The sequence below is a fragment of the Acomys minous genome (genome assembly GCF_964271855.1).
Source record: "Acomys minous genome assembly, chromosome: 14".
In the NCBI taxonomy this organism is placed as follows: domain Eukaryota; kingdom Metazoa; phylum Chordata; class Mammalia; order Rodentia; family Muridae; genus Acomys; species Acomys minous.
The window spans coordinates 5203915-5221237 of NC_140496.1; the positions used below are offsets into that span (position 1 = coordinate 5203915).

Consider the following 17323-nt stretch of genomic DNA (forward strand, 5'->3'; position numbering starts at 1 on the left):
AAGCCTTCTGTCACATGACTTCCCAGCTGTGCCCAGGACCAGCCCTTCTTCTCCACTCCGTGGTGACACCTCAGCCATGACAGCCTCCCTATGCTCAGCCTCCCTGTGAGCCTCAAGTCCTGCTCAACATTCTTTCCCAAGGGTAGCCAAACATCTCTCCTAATGCCTTCATCCTCAGCTGTCAGCAGAGATCTCTGAGAGAGGCACGGCCTTGGCCTCACACACTCTTCACTGTCTGATATTCTTTTCTTACGTTTGTATTTACTATCTGCTCCTCATCCCAAAAACTAAGGGCTAAAGGCGAGTGTTTGGTATTCTTTTATCAATGCTGGAAGGCCTAGACCAGTGCTTGGGCCCAACGGTGTTAGTCACACAGGCCGAGGAACAATTGAATCCCCAGATAAGGACAGTATGAGTGTTACAGTTAGTAACACTTATTGATATGACCCAGTGTCTACACTAGCAGTGGACGGGCCCTCTCCTTCAAGCAGAGCCAAGGAGGGGCCCAGGTCCACCTCTTCCTCCATCTCCATGGGTCTTGACTATTTCTCCATTGATCAACAGCTCTTTTATTGAGCACCAACTATATGCCAGGCTCTAGCAAAACACCAGAAAATAATACAGAGAAGATTTGATGAGGTTGTAGCCCCCAAGGACCAGACAGACAAGGAAAAAAGGCAAACCAAGCCAGGCATGGTGGCTCACACATTTAATCCCAGCACTCGGGAGGCAGAGGTAGGTAGATCTCTGAGAGTTCAAGGCCAGCCTGGTCTACTAAGAGAGTTCCAGGACAGCCAGGGGTATTACACAGAGAAACCCTGTCTGGGGGCGAGCGGGGTGGGAATAAAGACAAATCAATCAGGTGTGTGTTGGTATTGAGAAGAAACAGAGGCTGTAAGGGGGGCCTAAGATCAGAGAGGGAGGCTGGGTGTTCCACTTAAGGCTCAGAAGGTCGCCAGGCAGTGGTGGGCATTCTGTGGATTTGAAGCCAGCCTGGTCTACAAAGTGAGTCCAGGACAGCCAAAGCTACACAGAGAAACCCTGTCTCAAAAAACAAAAAACAAACAAACAAAAAGACCTAGAAGGTGCCTGGTGGTGGTGGCACACACCTTTAATCCCAGCACTGGGGAGGCAGAGGCAGGTGGATCTATGTGGGTTCCAGGCCAGCCTGGTCTACACAGAGAAACCCTATCTCAAAACAAAAACAAGGACAAAAACAAAAAACAAAAAACCCAAAAAAGCTTAGGGCTGGAGAGATGGCTCCAAGGTTAAGAGCACTGACTGCTCTTCCAGAGGTTCTGAGTTCAATTCCCAGCAGCCACATGGTGGCTCACAACCATCTATAATGTGATCTGTTGCCCTCTTCTGTAGATAAAGCACTCATATACAATTTTTGTTGTTGTTGTTGTTTTTCTAGACAGGGTTTCTCTGTGTAGCCTTGGCTGTCCTGGACTCACTTTGTAGACCAGGCTGGCCTTGAACTCACAGCGATCCGCCTGCCTCTGCCTCCCAAGTGCTGGGATTAAAGGCGTGCGCCACCATGCCCGGCTCATATACAATTTTTAAAAAAAGTTTTAAAAAGAAAAAAAAAAGATGCTGTCTCAGAAAGTTGGGCAAGATGGTGCACGCCTGTAATCTCAGTCCATACTTAGAAGACAATCAAGGGAAATTTAAAATCTTGAGCTCGTGACTGAACAGGAAGCAGTCAGTGCTCTCCTGCTTCTCAGCCCTCCATCAATCAAGGTTCAAACTGTCAACTTTTGAAGTCTTAGTGTAACAATAGCATAGAAAGGGGGATGAACATTTCCCGTTTTTCATATGCCTCAAATCATTTTCTTATACTTTTTACAGTTTACACTTACATATTTTAAATCATTTTCTTAGACCCTCTAAACTTTCAAGCTTTCATGTCCTCAGGACGTTATACACCTTAGAGCATCTTAGACCCTTGGAACTTGCGTAGATTTTAAACCCTTTTCTTTTTTCCTAATCATTTGTCAGCGGTGCCAGTACCTACTCCTGAGAAGAGTAGAAAGCAAGTTATTTATTTATTTATTTTGGTTGTTGTTTTTGTTTGAGACAGGGTTTCTCTGTGTAGCCTTGGTTGTCCTGGGCTGACCTATAGACCAGGCTGGCCTGGAACTCACAGAGATCCACCTACCTCTGCCTCCCTAGTGCTGGGATTAAAGGCCAGCCCAAAGCAAAACAAAGAGTCAGTGAAAAAGTAACATCTGAGCCAGGCATGGTGGCGCATGCCTATAATCCCAGCACTCGGGAGGCAGAGGCAGGCAGATCACTGTGAGTTTGAGGCCAGCCTGGTCTACAAAGCGGATTCAGGACAGCCAAGGCTACACAGAGAAACCCTGTCTCGAAAAACCAAAAAAAAAAAAAAAAGAAAAAGAGAAAAGTTACATCTGACACCTATTTGTCCCTTCATATGGAGCCTGTTAGAAAGGCAAAGCTGCAGCCAAGCTGACAGAGTTAGCCTAGCATCAATGCTGTCCGAGATCTGAGAAGGGTAAGTTATAACAGGAAGTATAAACCAAATGGCCCATGCGTCTGTTAAAATGACTGACACCTGCCCACCATCTAGATGTTCATCGCATCAGGCTCCTGTGGTGCCAATGGCTTTGATGAGGACAGAGGTCCCAGGGCAGCATCAGTCTCCTGGCCCCAGGCCCAGAAGATCTGAGAGGCATTCCATGGAAGAGACACCTGGGGAGCTGATCTTACTTTGTCAGGCAAAGTGGGGCAATCACCTCTCCAGTGCCCTGCTTGTCCATAGTCTGGGCTGGGTCTTGGTGCCAGGCCAGGCATTCGGGGCAGTTTTTCCACCATGCCCAGCAACCACAGCAACTCTTTTTTTTTAAATTAATTATACAGTGCTGCCAGGCAGTGATGACACTCGCCTTTAATCCCAGCACTCAGGAGGCAGAAGCAGGCAGATCTCTGTGAGTTCGAGGCCAGCCTGGTCTACAAAGCGAGTCCAGGACAGCCAAGGCTACACAGAGAAACCTTGTCTCTAAAAATAAGACCACACCTCCAACAAGGCCACACCTCCTCCAACAAAGCCACGCCCACTCCAACAAGGCCACACCTCTTCCAACAAGGCCACACTTCTTCCAACAAGGCCACACCCACTCCAACAAGGCCACATCTTGCCATTCCTTATGAGTCTTTTTTTTCTTCTTTGTTTTGGTTTTTCGAGACAAGTTTTCTCTGTGTAGTCTTGGCTGTCCTGCACTTGCTTTGTAGACCAGGCTGGCCTCGAACTCACAGCGATCCGCCTGCCTCTGCCTCCCAAGTGCTGGAATTAAAGGCGTGCGCCACCACGCCCGGCTTTCCTATGTGTCTCTGGGGGCCGTTTTCACTCAGACCACCACAGTGTCTCTTCACAGCAGTAGAACACTGACTAAGACAAAAATAAAAAGAAGGAAAGAAGCTACATTACCACAAAGGCCTCAAGGAGTTGTAGCCACAGAATTAAAAGTGTGGTCCAAGATGACATAAAAACAAATGGGAAAGTAGAGAGCTGTGGTCCCGCCGTACCTGTGCTGCCTCCGATACTGCAAGGTGAGAAATCGCCTTTTCCTTCACATTTTTTGTTGGAATACAACAGGCGTACAAAAGTTGTATTTGAAGTATACAGCTTGGCAAAGGCTGACATATATGTAGGAATGAGAAAACCATAAGAAAAATAACTATCATCCTCCAATGCTTCTTCATAACATTTCTCAGCTCCCCTCATCTTTCCTTCTGCCTCCAGGAAATCCTTGTCATTGGGTGAGGTTTTCTATAATGCTATAGGAATGAATTCAAGTACTATATTCTCATTTTTTTCTACCTTCTTTCACACTACAAAACTGAAACTCATGCACATCATAGCTGGTGGGTCATTTCCAGTGTCTGCCATTACAGATAAATCTGCTATACATGTCTATGTGCGAGTATTTGTGTGGAGACATGCTTTTATTCCTCCAGACAAACGCTCAGCAGAACAGTAGTGGGTATGGCAAGCTGACGTGGTGGACGGACGCAGAAAACTGTTTTCAAATGGTGGTGTGCCCGTTCATGTTCTTACTGGCAGGCTGTCTATTGCTGTGATGAAACCCCATGACCAAGGCAGCATTTAATTAAGGGGCTTGCTGACAGTTTCAGAGGGCGAGTCCATGACCATCATGGTGGGTAGAACAGTGGCAGGCAGACAGGTATGGCACTGGAGCCGTAGCTGAGAGCTCTCACATCTGATCCACAAGCTGCTGGCACAGAGCGAGACTCTGTGAAACCACAGCGTGAGATCTCAGAGCCCACTTCCAGTGACACACCTCCTCCAACAAGGCCACGCCTCCTCCAACAAGGCCACACTTACTTCAACAAGGCCACACCTCCTCCAACTAGGCCACACCTCCCCCAACAAGGCCACACCTCCTCCAACAAGGCCACACCTCCTAATCCTTTCTGAACTGTTCCACTAACTGGGACTAAACAGTTACTATGTGAGGCTGTGGGGGCCTTTCTCGTTCAAACCACCACACAGAGTTTTAGCATCCAATGATCTCTCAGGGTCGGCTTCACTTGGTGTGTCCTTGTCTTTTGAGTAGAGAAGTAACATCTTTGCAGGGAGGTGAATTTTGGGTTGGTTTGGCTTTTAATATAGGGACTCACTCTACAGCCCAGGCTAGCCTGGAACTCACGATCTCAGCTTCCCACACATGTATGGGAATCACACATGTGAAACACCATGTCTGACTATGGTTTTGTTGTCAAAGGAGCCCTCTGGTGTGGTGTGCAGGTGGATGAGGACCACCTGGGAAGAGGTTTCATGGTGAATTGAAGTCCGCTCTCCAGGAGCCAAGTGGTTCCAGATCTAAGGCTCTGATTCCTCCCGCCTTCTCAGGAGCCCCTACCCTCTTCAATGTCTTTCCTCTTCTGAGTCTGCTAGCTCTCCCCCACCCATCTCTCACTAAATCCACCCACTGCTAGTGAAGTTTCCTTTGAGTGGGGTCCTATTTCCCTACGCCACAGTCAAGGACGCAGTGGGAGGCATGAGGGTACATGTAAATGGGCTGCATACTCCACCAGGCCAGGCCTGAGTACTCAGAGGTTAAGGCACTGGCTGCCCTTCCAAAGGTCTTGAGTTCCATTCCCAACAACCACAAAATGGCTCACAGCCATCTATAGTGAGATATGGCGCCCTCTTCTGATGTGCAGGTGTACATGCGGGCAGAGTGTCATATACATATTAAATAATCTTAAAAAAAAAAAAAAAGAAAGAAAGAAATGACTTCCTTGCCCAGGTGTGGAGGCACATACCTTTGATCCCAGCACTGAGAAGCCAGAAGCCAGCAGATGTATAAATTCCAGACTAGCCAGGACTACATGATCAGACATTATTTCAAATAAGTAAGTAAACTTTCTTCCTCCCCTAGTGACTCAAATCTGGAGTCCCTGCATTAAAGGCTGATTTTTTTAAAATTGTTTTTTAATTTTTAAAATTTTAAATTTATTTTTTTTTGGTGTTTTGAGACAGGGTTTCTTTGTGTAGCCCTGGCTGCCCTAGAACTACCTCTGTAGATCAGGCTGGCCTCTGCCTCCAGAGTGCTGGGATTAAACGTGTGCATCACCACTGACAGGCACAAAAGCAATTTGTTTTGTTTTGTTTTTTGAGAGAGGGTCTCTCTGTGTGGCATTAGCTGTCCTGGACTCACTTTGTAGACCAGGCTGGCCTCGAACTCACAGCAATCTACCTGCCCAGGTAAACTGCCTGCCAGTAAGTAGGTTCAGTTCTTTATATTTATTTATTTATTTATTTATCTATTTATTATTTTTTTGTTTTCTTGAGACACTGTTTCTCTGTGTAGTCCTGAAACTGTCCCAGAACTCACTCTGTAGCCCAGGCTGGCCTCGAACTCAGAGATATCCTCCTGCCTCTGCAGGAGTGGGCCCAGGTCACCACCAACCACCAAGGCAGTTTCTTTCTTTTTGGCTGAAAATCTATCAAAGGCATCACTTCTTTGTAACTTAGAAGAGTACATTGTTACTCTAACTGATAAAGAGGAACAGCTTCTGAGGGAGGGAGGAACAGGAGGATACAAGTGAGGGGATAACAACTGAGATGTAATCTGAATAAATCAATTGCTTCTTTTGCTCAGTTCTGGAGGCTGCATCCGGTGCTCTTCTGGCCCTGCTGCCTTTTGCGCCCCTCCCCTCTGCCCTCATCATTGCAGGGAGTGCAAAGGAGACAAAGTGGTCAGGATCAGGACAAAAGGGCGAGAAGGAGACACCACCACACTTGGAGAGACTGGGTAGCCATGCACAGGCTTCCACAGAGGCCAACACTACAGGGAGTAAATCATTTAGCTGTCAGCCTTTAATCTCAGCACTCGGGAGGCAGAGGCAGGAGGATCTCTGTGAGTTTGAGGTCAGCCTGGTCTACATAGTCAGTTCCAGGACAGGCAGGTTGATACAGAAAGAGACAAAACAAGAAAAGCTTTTATAAGCCAGGATAAATTGCTATTTTGGATTTCAGGACGCTCACTAAGTTTCACAGCCACGGCTGAGACAACACAGTAGTGCCTTTTGTGTTTATGTACCCATGTTGAACTCAGAGCTCAGCCTACATCAGATGCCCTCTTAGGAGTGGCAGCTCTAGGCTAGCAGCGCCTCAGACTACCTTCTTTAGCACCTATGGCCACATGGAGAGAGGATGTGAGAATGTGCTTTGTACAACAAATTCTTTCCTGTGCCACCAAGCAGACTGTTGGGGCTTACGCTTTGACAACCCCCTTGGCCATAAGGAAATGGGCAGCAGAGGGTCTGAGTTTAAGAGTTCTGCCTTCGCCCAGCTGTGCACACTTACGTGGACCTCTGAGCAGCTGGCCTCTCTGGCTTTCAGTCTTCTCCCTGAGGAGGAGAGAGACAGCTGGGCAAGGATCTTTGACTATGTCCAGCTTTCTGGATACTGGGTGTTCTGAAGCTATGGAAAACCACCACCAGGGGGCGCAAGGAGCTAGGACAGGGTTGGAGCCTGTCCTCCTATTTCTCTGGTGGCAGCTAACCTTTCTTAAAGAAGTCCCAGCCTTCCTAGAACTCACTCACACACACACTCTCTCTCTCTCTCTCTCTCTCTCTCTCTCTCTCTCTCTCTCTCTCTCTCTCTCTCTCTCTCTCTCATCTCTCTCTCTCTCATCTCTCTCTCTCTCATCTCTCCATTCAAATCTCTGGCTTCAGCTTCCTTATATGGCTTCCTATACTTGACTTTCAGCGCAGGCTGAAGGAAGAAAGCTGAATATGAGCCACGCTGTGAGAGACCAAGGCCAGGGTGGGCTGACATGATGTGCAGAGGTGCTGTGATGGGATTTAATCCAAGCAAAGCTGCCTTCTCTAGTTCCCCTCCCTGACTCCCTGGGATGCAAGCTGAGACCTTTCAGTGCGAATCTTAGCCACCAGCCTGGGAGATAAGGGCTGCCCCTACTTGTTCTCCTCCCTTCCAGACCTAAAGTACTCTTTCCCAAAACACAAATAAACCTTATTTATAATCAAACATGCTTAAGTCTAGTCCTTGTCTTTAAAAGAGAGAGAGAGAGGCAGAAAAGGACAAAGAAAAAGAAATCTCCAACACCAGGCAGGGGTGTCTGACAGACAGCAGTAGTTTATTAAGTATACCCCCCCCCCAATATAAACACAACCCAGTAAAAAACCAAAACATACCATAAACATCAGGCCCAGAGCCAATAATAAAACAGACAAATGAGCAACACAAATACAGAGGTGGCCTAATGGGGAGGACATAGCCAAGTGGACTCATGGGGCGGGGACGGCCATAAATACTGAAGGACTTTAACCTGGGAGCCCTAAGATGCCCTAATGAGCCAGCGGGAAGCAAAGCTGGGGGCAGTGTCAGTAGCTACATGGCTTTGGGGGACAGATGCTGCTTGTCTTGGCCCTGGCTGCCACTTGGCCCCACACCCCAGCCGCCAGCATCTTCACTTGGGTCCCTGGGCTTCCGATTCCTCATCATCGTCTTCGTACATTTCACCTTCCTCCTCAGCAGTGGCATCCTGGTACTGCTGGTACTCGGACACCAGGTCGTTCATGTTGCTCTCAGCCTCGGTGAACTCCATCTCATCCATGCCCTCGCCCGTGTACCAGTGAAGAAACGCCTTGCGCCGGAACATGGCGGTGAACTGCTCCGAGATACGCTTGAACAGCTCCTGGATGGCCGTGCTGTTGCCAATGAAGGTGGAAGACATCTTGAGGCCACGGGGTGGGATGTCGCACACGGCCACCTTGACGTTGTTGGGGATCCACTCCACGAAGTAGCTGCTGTTCTTACTCTGGATGGCCAGCATCTGCTCGTCCACCTCCTTCATAGACATGCGCCCACGGAAGACGGTGGCTACCGTCAGGTAGCGGCCGTGGCGGGGGTCACAGGCAGCCATCATGTTCTTGGCGTCGAACATCTGCTGGGTGAGCTCGGGCACCGTCAGGGCACGGTACTGCTGGCTGCCCCGGGCTGTGAGTGGGGCAAAGCCGGGCATGAAGAAGTGTAGGCGGGGGAAGGGCACCATGTTGACAGCTAGCTTGCGGAGGTCAGCGTTGAGTTGGCCAGGGAACCGGAGGGAGGTGGTGACTCCGCTCATGGTAGCAGACACGAGGTGGTTGAGGTCCCCGTAGGTGGGCGTGGCCAGCTTGAGGGTGCGGAAGCAGATGTCGTAGAGGGCTTCGTTGTCGATGCAGTAGGTCTCGTCGGTGTTCTCCACCAGCTGGTGGATGGACAGGGTGGCGTTGTAGGGCTCCACCACAGTGTCCGACACTTTGGGCGAGGGCACCACGCTGAAGGTGTTCATGATGCGGTCGGGGTACTCCTCCCGCACCTTGCTGATAAGCAGCGTGCCCATGCCTGAGCCCGTGCCCCCGCCCAGTGAGTGCGTCAGCTGGAAGCCCTGCAGGCAATCACAGTTCTCACATTCCTTCCGCACGACATCCAGGACCGAGTCGACCAGCTCTGCACCCTCAGTATAGTGCCCTTTGGCCCAGTTGTTGCCAGCGCCGCTCTGACCTACAGAGAGATAAGAGGCAGGTAATAGGCAAGGCCTACAGTGGAGACCTCTAGGACCTGCCAAACGAACAACCCAGACGGAAGTTGGCTCCCTTGTATTCTATAACAATGTACTCACCTTCTTGTTCCCCCCTAGGCATCAGTGTTGAGTGCTGTGGACCCCAGCTAAAGATGCTTTCAACAGGGGGGTGGGAAATCTGGGAAAAGCCCTTGCTAGGTCATGGATGTCCTGGGTAAAGTCAGTCAGCCTTCCTGTGCTAGCTCACCTTTCCTCCCACCGTCTGCTGAGACCTTGAAGGGAGATGAGAGCTGTAGCCACCTGGCCTACTCTCCTACTCAGAGGAAACCCCGAGCACATATTGTAGCCAAAGACTGCTAAGAACTGGCACCTACCAGTCTAACGCTAAGGTCTTTACAAAAGTGAAGTCAGATTGTCTTCTGGTGTCTGTGTGAGCACTGAGGACCTGACCTCTTTTTTATGTATTATTATGTATACCGTGCTCTACTTGCATGTACACCTGCAGGCCATAAGAGGGCATCGATCACATTATAGATGGTCGTGAGCCACCATGTAGTTGCTGGGAATTGAACTCAGGACCTTTGGAAAAACAGTCAGTGCTCCTAAGCACTGAGCCATCTCTTCAGCTCCCCACTCTGACCTCTTAATTCATGCTCATAAACTCAAGTCCATCAAGAGACCCTACTTTTGTCCTCACAACTCTGTAACAAAAATCTGTGTTTTGTATCTCATTCTTTGTAGCATGTGTGAGAGAGATTTTTTTCCTGCGCAGATTCCTCTCTCTGGACCTCCAGTGCCTGTCGTAAAATGAAAGGTCATTTTCGCCCTGAAGGGTTCCAGTGAAAAACAGACTCTGCCCCCTTCCAGACAATCTGCCTCTGCCTGTCTACAAGGGAGCCGGGAGCTAGGGGAACTCACCAAATATAAAGTTGTCTGGCCTGAAGAGGTGCCCGAAGGCCCCAGAACGAACGCTGTCCATGGTGCCAGGTTCCAGATCCACCAGAATAGCCCTGGGTACGTACTTGTGAGCTGAGGGGAGACGGGATTCAGAGACGTGAGTTAAAGAGCCTGGTGGCGCACGCCATTGATCCCAGCACTCGGGAGGCAGGGGCAGGTGGATTGTTGTGAGTTCAAGGTCAGTCTGGTCTATAAAGTGAGTCCAGGACAGCCAAGGCTACACAGAGAAAGCCTGTCTCAAAAGAACCGAACCAAACCAAACCAACCAACCAAGTTGAGGATCTATCTATTTCCCTCTGGATCCTGTCCCCAACCTGCCACTCTCCAGCCCTTACCCTAAGGGCATAGGCATAGAGCCATGGTAAGCTCTGGCCTGGCCATGGGTGTAATGACTAGCACCCAGCACAGGTGGCATCAAGTCATATGTTCTATATATAGGCTAATAATGTCACAGTTGTCACATGGCCTGAACTCAGTGACGCCTGCCTGTCCCTGGACGGCACAAGGCCATCCCCACCATTAAATACATTTGCATCTTCCTCCATGGTAGCTGCTCTTTACTCTGAGTCCGGCTGCCTCGTTCCCAGCCACACCTGCTAGCCTCTTGGTCAACAGGGGAGGTAGGGACGCGGGTGTCGGGAGTCTGTTTATGCAGGAGCCGCCTTGGCCGGGGTCAGGATGGAAGCGAGGCAGTACTCACAGGAAGCTTCATTGTAGTACACGCTGATGCGCTCCAGCTGCAGGTCTGAGTCCCCCACGTAGTTGCCACTGGGGTCTATGCCGTGTTCGTCACTGATAACCTCCCAGAACTATAGGAGGAGAGAAGAAAAGAGTTCAGCAGACAGCCGGGCCCTTCTGAAGTCTAAAAGCTTCCAGTGCAAAACTTAAGGACCTTATAAGGCCCAACATAAGGCTTTAGAAAAGAGTAAAAATGTGCCAGGCATGGGGAAGCATGCCTATAATCCCTGTACTCAGGAGGCAGAGGCAGGCAGATTTCTGTGAGTCTACAAATCAAGTCCAGGACAGCCAAGGGTACATACACATAGAAACCCTGTCTCAGGGAAAAAAATTTTCTTTTTTAGGTTTACTTATTTTATGTATATGAGTGCTCTATCTGAGTCAGAAGAGGGCATCAGACCCCAGTGTTGTCACATGGCCTGGTGGCATCAGACCCCAGTGTTGTCACGTGGCCTGGTGGCATCAGACCCCAGTGTTGTCACGTGGCCTGGTGGCATCAGACCCCAGTGTTGTCACGTGGCCTGGTGGCATGACTCAGCAATTAAGAACACTTGTTCCTTTGCAGAGGACAGAAGATTTTCCCATCACTCACAGGTAACAACCATCTGTAACTCCAGTGTCAGGGGACCCAACACTCATTCTGGCCTTTGCAGGCACTGTGCACACACTGTGCACACATGGTGAACGAACACACATATAGGCAAAACACCCATCCTCAGAAAACATTTTTTTAATCTTTCAAAAAGAAATTCTTTAAAGGCTAAAACCAGTCCAAACAGATCAATATTATGAAACATACAGGGGTCTGACAACTCATTCTAAGGGGTACATCTTGGAGGCCATATTCCATCAAAGGAGCCAGGCTTCATCTTCTCTTTTGTGTACCTTTAAATTTTTATTTTCAATTCTGTATGTATGAGTAAGTGAGTGTGTTTATGTCTGAGTGTTTGTATTGGTATGCACAACCTGGCTACATTTTTTTTTTTTTTTTTTGGTTTTTCGAGACAGGGTTTCTCTGTGTAGCCTTGGCTGTCCTGGACTCACTTTGTAGACCAGGCTGGCCTCGAGCTCACAGCAATCCACTTGCCTCTGCCTCCCGAGTACTGGGATTAAAGGCGTGCACCACCACGCCCGGCTACATTTTTTTATTAAAAAAATGGGGGGTAGGGCAAGCCAGGCGTGATGGCACACGCCTTTAATCCCAGCTCTCAGGAGGAAGAGGAAAGTGGATCACGGATCGCTGTGAGTTTGAGGCCAGCCTGGTCTACAAAGCAAGTTCAGGGCAGCTAAAGCTACACAGAGAAACCCTGTCTCAAAAAAAAAAAAAAAGAAGAAGAAGAAGAAGAAAGGAAAAAAGGGAGGGGGGCTGGAGAGATGGCTCAGAGGTTAAGAGTACTGACTGCTCTTCCAAAGGTCCTGAGTTCAATTCCCAGCAACAAGGTGGCTCACAACCATCTATAATGAGATCTGGTGCCTTCTTCTGGAGAGCAGGGATACATGCAGGCAGAACGCTGTATACATAATAAATGAAATAAATCTTTTTTTAAAATGGGGCTGGAGATACGGCTGTTCTTATAAAAGACTCAAGTTCAGTTCTAAGCACCACCCACACGGTGGCTCACGACTGTGTGTAACTCCAGTTTCAGAGGCCTGATACCCTTTTCTGACCTCTATTTGCATCAGGTGTGAGTGCAAGTGTGAGCATGAGCGTGTGTGCGTGCACCCACACACACCAACCCCCCCCACACACAATTTATAAATTAAAAATATCCAATGGGGGGCTGGAGAGATGGCTCAGAGGTTAAGAGCACTGCCTGCTCTTCCAAAGGTCCTGAGTTCAATTCCCCGAAACCACACGGTGGCTCACAACCATCTATAATGAGATCTGGTGCCCTTTTCTGCTGTGCAGGTACACATGCTGGTAGAATGCTATATAAATAATAAACACATAATTATAAATAAATCTATACTGTACCATAGGTTACCTTATCTGCAGTGTTTCCTTTATTTTATTACTTTTTTAGAAAAAAACAAAAACAAAAACGTATGGCTATGCTGTGGTGGCACATGCCTTAAATCCCAGCACTCAGGCAGGCAGATCACTGTGAAGTGTCCAGGATAACCAAGACTAAACCAGAGAGACCCTGTCTCAAAAAACCAAACAAAAAAGGAACAAAAATAAAAATAATAAAATCTTCCCCAGTGCAGTGGTATACTTAGTATTTAGAAGGCCAGTCTGAAGCCGGGCACGGTGGCGCACACCTTTAATTCCAGCACTTGGGAGCAGCAGGTGGACCTCTCTGTGAGTTCAAGGCCAGCCTGGTCTACAAAGCAAGTCCAGGACAGACAGTCAGGGCAACACAGAGAAATCCTGTCTCTGAAAAAAAAAAAAAACCAAAAAGGAAAACAAAACAAAACAAAACAAAAAAGGCTAGTCTGAGCTACAATTGAGATCCTAACATAAAATAACACAAATAAGAAAACCTTATAAGAAAATATTACTACATAGAATATTTAATATGTAAATGATAGGAATATTTAAATTAAGTAGCATCACTACAGAACAGAAACTCTCCATTCAAAACCCATCCTGGCCGGGTGTGGTGGTGGCGCACGCCTGTAATCCCAGCACTCAGGAGGCAGAGGCAGGCAGATCGCTGTGAGTTCGAGGCCAGCCTGGTCTACAGAGTTAGTCCAGGACAGCTAAGGCTACACAGAGAAACCCTGTCTTGGGGGGGTGGGGGTGGGGAGGGGCAGGAAGAAAGCCCATCCTGGATCAGCCAGTAGCACTGCGGTGCTGCTGTCCACGGTGCTGACCCTCCTGGGGCGTACATCTCTGATGACTGCAGGGTAGTGGAAAAGGAACGGATAAACAGCTGGGATAGGAGGTTCCGGTAGACAGGACCAAGAGCCCCCTAAGATGTTCACTTCCCCTAAAACTCTTGAGTACCCTCATCACCAGGGCCACTGGCTCTCAGGTGGGTCACATCCTTTAAGGCTCCCACTGGGGAGGGGGGCGGGTATTCTGGCAGCTGGTGTGGCACAGACCGGAGGTGTAGACAAAGACACTGTAAAGACACTTTCTAAGGGACCCTTGATAGGAGAATGTGTCTGGGGTCTTAGGCCCTAACAAAGGGAACAACAAAGGGTGGCCCAGTCACACGCCTCCTGTCGGTGTGGGCACACGTCACCACCCACCTAGACACATCTACACACACCTATTCTAAAACGCCTTTCTTGCCCAAATCCGTGGTGCGATCCAAGGCAAATGAGTCAACTTCCAGAGCCTTCATCTTCCTCAGCCTTAAGGGAGGGTGACACCCACACCTACACTTCACAAGGCGTAAACATTTTACCAGGCTCGCAGCTTCCACACAGCCACCAGTGGCGGTAAGCTTATGAATTGCTAATGCACTCCTGCAGTGCTGTCTCATGGCCTCACACTTCTCTTCCTGTCTCCACCCAGTCACCTCTCTAAAGCCAGTGGCCCTTTGTGCTCACATAGGCACCACCCAAGGACCAACAAGAAAAAAAGAAAAAGAAAAAGAAAAAGAAAAAGAAAAAAAGCAGCCCTCTGTGCCCACCCCTCCATTGCTGTCAGTGTCAGGAAAGGCTTTCCATGCTCACACCAGGGACCCTAAAGCCGGCTACAAACATAGGAAGTAAATCTGGCCAAAGAAGTTCACATTGCCTGAGGCAGACACTAAGCAGATAATTCCCCGCAGGGCCTGGGCCTTCAGGCTGGCTCTCTGGAGATGTTCCAGGGCAGAGGGCTGGATGGAAACTGCTAAATGCCTCGTACTGATTACTGTGAAGGGAGGTTAGGGTTAGTGTTAGGGTTAGGGAGGTGGGGAAAAAGGAAGATGCTCCTCCCCAGAAAATGCACTCATTATTCTCCATTGCTTAAAAAGAATCGGGTGTTAAATTACACATGTTCGCCAGTGTGCCCGGCAAGGTATTCACTTGTAAATTTTATTTATTTATTTTTTAAATATTTATTTATTTTATTTATTGCATATGAGTGCTTTATCTGCAGAAGAGGGTATCAGATTACATTATAGATGGCTGTGAGCCACCATGTGGTTGCTGGGAATTAAACTCAGGACCTCTGGAAGAGCAGGTGGCGCTCTTAACCACTGAGCCATCTCTCCAGCCCTTCACTTGTAAATTTTAAAAAGAAAAGCAAAAGAATAAAAAAATGGGCAAAACCCATGGGCCACAGTGCTGAGGGGCAGAACACTCGTCAGCTGAGTGCAGCACTCAGGCCTGTTCTGCAGCCCACAGTGCCTTGGATGGAGTCTGACTTCTAGACCCTTGCTGCACAGGAGACCCTGTAGGAGCATAGTACAGTACAACCCCAACAGGGTCACCAAGCGCCTCCCCTCCCCCACTCACCCCTGGCCTTTCCTGGAGCCTGGCACCTGTGACCACATTAATGAGCCTTAACCCACCCTTCAGGCCATGACAGCTGTCAGCGATTGCCCCAGGAGTCCTGATTTGATCTGAGGCTCCAGCCTTAGGCATCCCCCGTCTGCCCCCTCCCCCACCACGTTTCCCTTGTAGAATAGGAACAGCTGTCTCCTCTGTGATTAGGGAGTCTCCCTGGTGCTGCTCCCCCCCCCCCACAGCCCCCCTTAACCAGAGGAACCTCCACCCTAGAGCCAAACTTGCAATTTACATGTCAGCCACGTGACTGCCCCAGCCCGTGGTAATTAGCTTTTTTTGTTCCTTGCCGGTTTCTATGGCAACAGCCTCCAGAGGTACTCTCTTTGCTCCCTCCCCTCCCTTCATAGGACCTGTCTACCCCACCTCCTCCTTTGGGAATCAGCTACACACCATCCCTGAGCTCCGTCCAGCATCCATCTGGACAAAGCTTCGTCTCTTATTGTTCAGAAGGGAGAAGACTTCAGTAGCTGACCCCACCCACTCAGACCCAGCCCAACCCGAGGTTGAGCTTTTGCGGGAATCAAGTGGTTCTTTTCTTCCACTTGCTGTGACCTTGGTAAGGAACAGCCTCCTGGGACTTGGAAACAGGACAGCAACCTTTACTAATCACAGGAAGAATGCAAAGTCACTGCACCAACGCCTTTTTTTTTTTTTTTTTTTTTTTTTTTTGCCTCAGCCCCAACACCTGGAGGTGGGCTAACAACTGAGGAGAAACAGAGGCAATCCCTTGCAGTCGGCTTTGTTCTGTGCTCAACCCCGACTTGGAGGCCCTGGGAGGAGACAGTTGGGTAAGGGAGGTTTGCACAGATAGGGAAAGTCCAGTTCTGGACCAAGGTCATTGGCGTCCAGGCCCAACTCCTCCAACAAAGGAACAGGGTGGGGCAAGGAAACGGAGGGTGAAGACTGGGGAGCGTGAGGGTCACCCTACTCCTTGAGGATCGTCCAGTTCTCCAGTGGGGGTTCGGGCATGTACAGTCATTATGGTTTTAGGGGAGAGCCCCACCCAAAGTTGCCCGACACACCCATCTTACTCAAGGCTTAAATGGCAGCCTCAAAGAAAGCCACGCCCAGCAGGCGCCCCCCAACCAAATTCCCTGTACCTGTTGGTACCGTGTGTGTGTGTGGGGGGGTGCACAAAATGAACGGAAGTGAGAATCAGAAGGGCTGCCTCCAGCGGTCCGCTACAACCTGGGCGCAGAGCAGAGTGACGCGAGTGAGGGGAGTCGACTGAGGACCCCGGGGGTCCCAGGAGCCCCACAAGGGGCTGGGGCTCTTCCCTTTGTTCCGCAGCCGGCTCCCGGAGCGCAGCAGCTTCTCTCTCCCTCCCTCCCTGGGGCTGGCGCTCGTGGGGACGCCCAACGCAGGACAGCTCACCTTGGCCCCTATCTGGTTGCCGCACTGGCCGGCCTGGATGTGCACGATCTCCCTCATGCTGATTTCAAACGGCTCGAGACGAGAGGAAGGCGGACAGCGGGCTGCGGAGGATTCGTGGTCTTCGCCGCGCCCTCTTATAAGAGGCTGCCCCGCCCTCGCTGGCTGATGTCAGCGCTGCGGGCCAATGTCGGGGCGCCGCAGAATGCGGCAGGCTCTGCAGCATCAGCACCGCGCATCAAGATCCGCCCGCACAATGCAGAACAAGTCTGGCCGCGCCTTCGGAGGAGGGGCCGCGGGAGGGCGATCCGCTCTGGGGACAATAGAACCCAGGCCCCTTAGTGCCCCACCCCAGTAGCTGCCCTCCCCGTTTCGTCCCTGCTCCAACCCCACCCTGCAGTTTTGTGAAGAGGGTCTTTTTTCCTCTCATGTGCTTAAGAATCAAGACCCGTGTTCTTTGAATTTGCTGGGTCCCTTGGGGTGGGTGAGGCAGGAAAAGCTGGAGCCTCCCTGTGACCTCTGTGCAGACCTGGGAACGCACGTCAGGAGGGGGGTGGATTATAGCTCCAACTCTGAAGTCACCGGTTTCTGGAAGAGAGAGGGCTACCAGCCCATGGCTCCACAGAGGGCTGCCGCGAGGGTGCACGTATACCTGGGGTGTGAGGCTGCACAGTGCCTGGCAGGTAGCCCTGCTCCGTGAACATCTGCGTGGAAAACTCACGTAAGGACAT

The 17323-nt window shown here is 49.9% G+C and overlaps 1 protein-coding gene across 1 annotated transcript; it reads right to left on the reverse strand.

The window, feature by feature from the left end:
- Positions 1-7631: 7631 nt before the first annotated feature.
- On the reverse strand, positions 7632-16732 carry TUBB3 (tubulin beta 3 class III). The gene is made up of 4 exons (XM_084756895.1): positions 16596-16732; positions 10738-10846; positions 9999-10109; positions 7632-9061 (listed from the first exon to the last, which is right to left on the reverse strand). The coding sequence occupies exons 1-4, from the start codon at positions 16650-16652 to the stop codon at positions 7986-7988; spliced, it is 1353 nt and encodes a 450-aa protein (XP_084613021.1). The 5' UTR covers positions 16653-16732; the 3' UTR covers positions 7632-7985.
- Between the last annotated feature and the right edge of the window lie 591 nt (positions 16733-17323).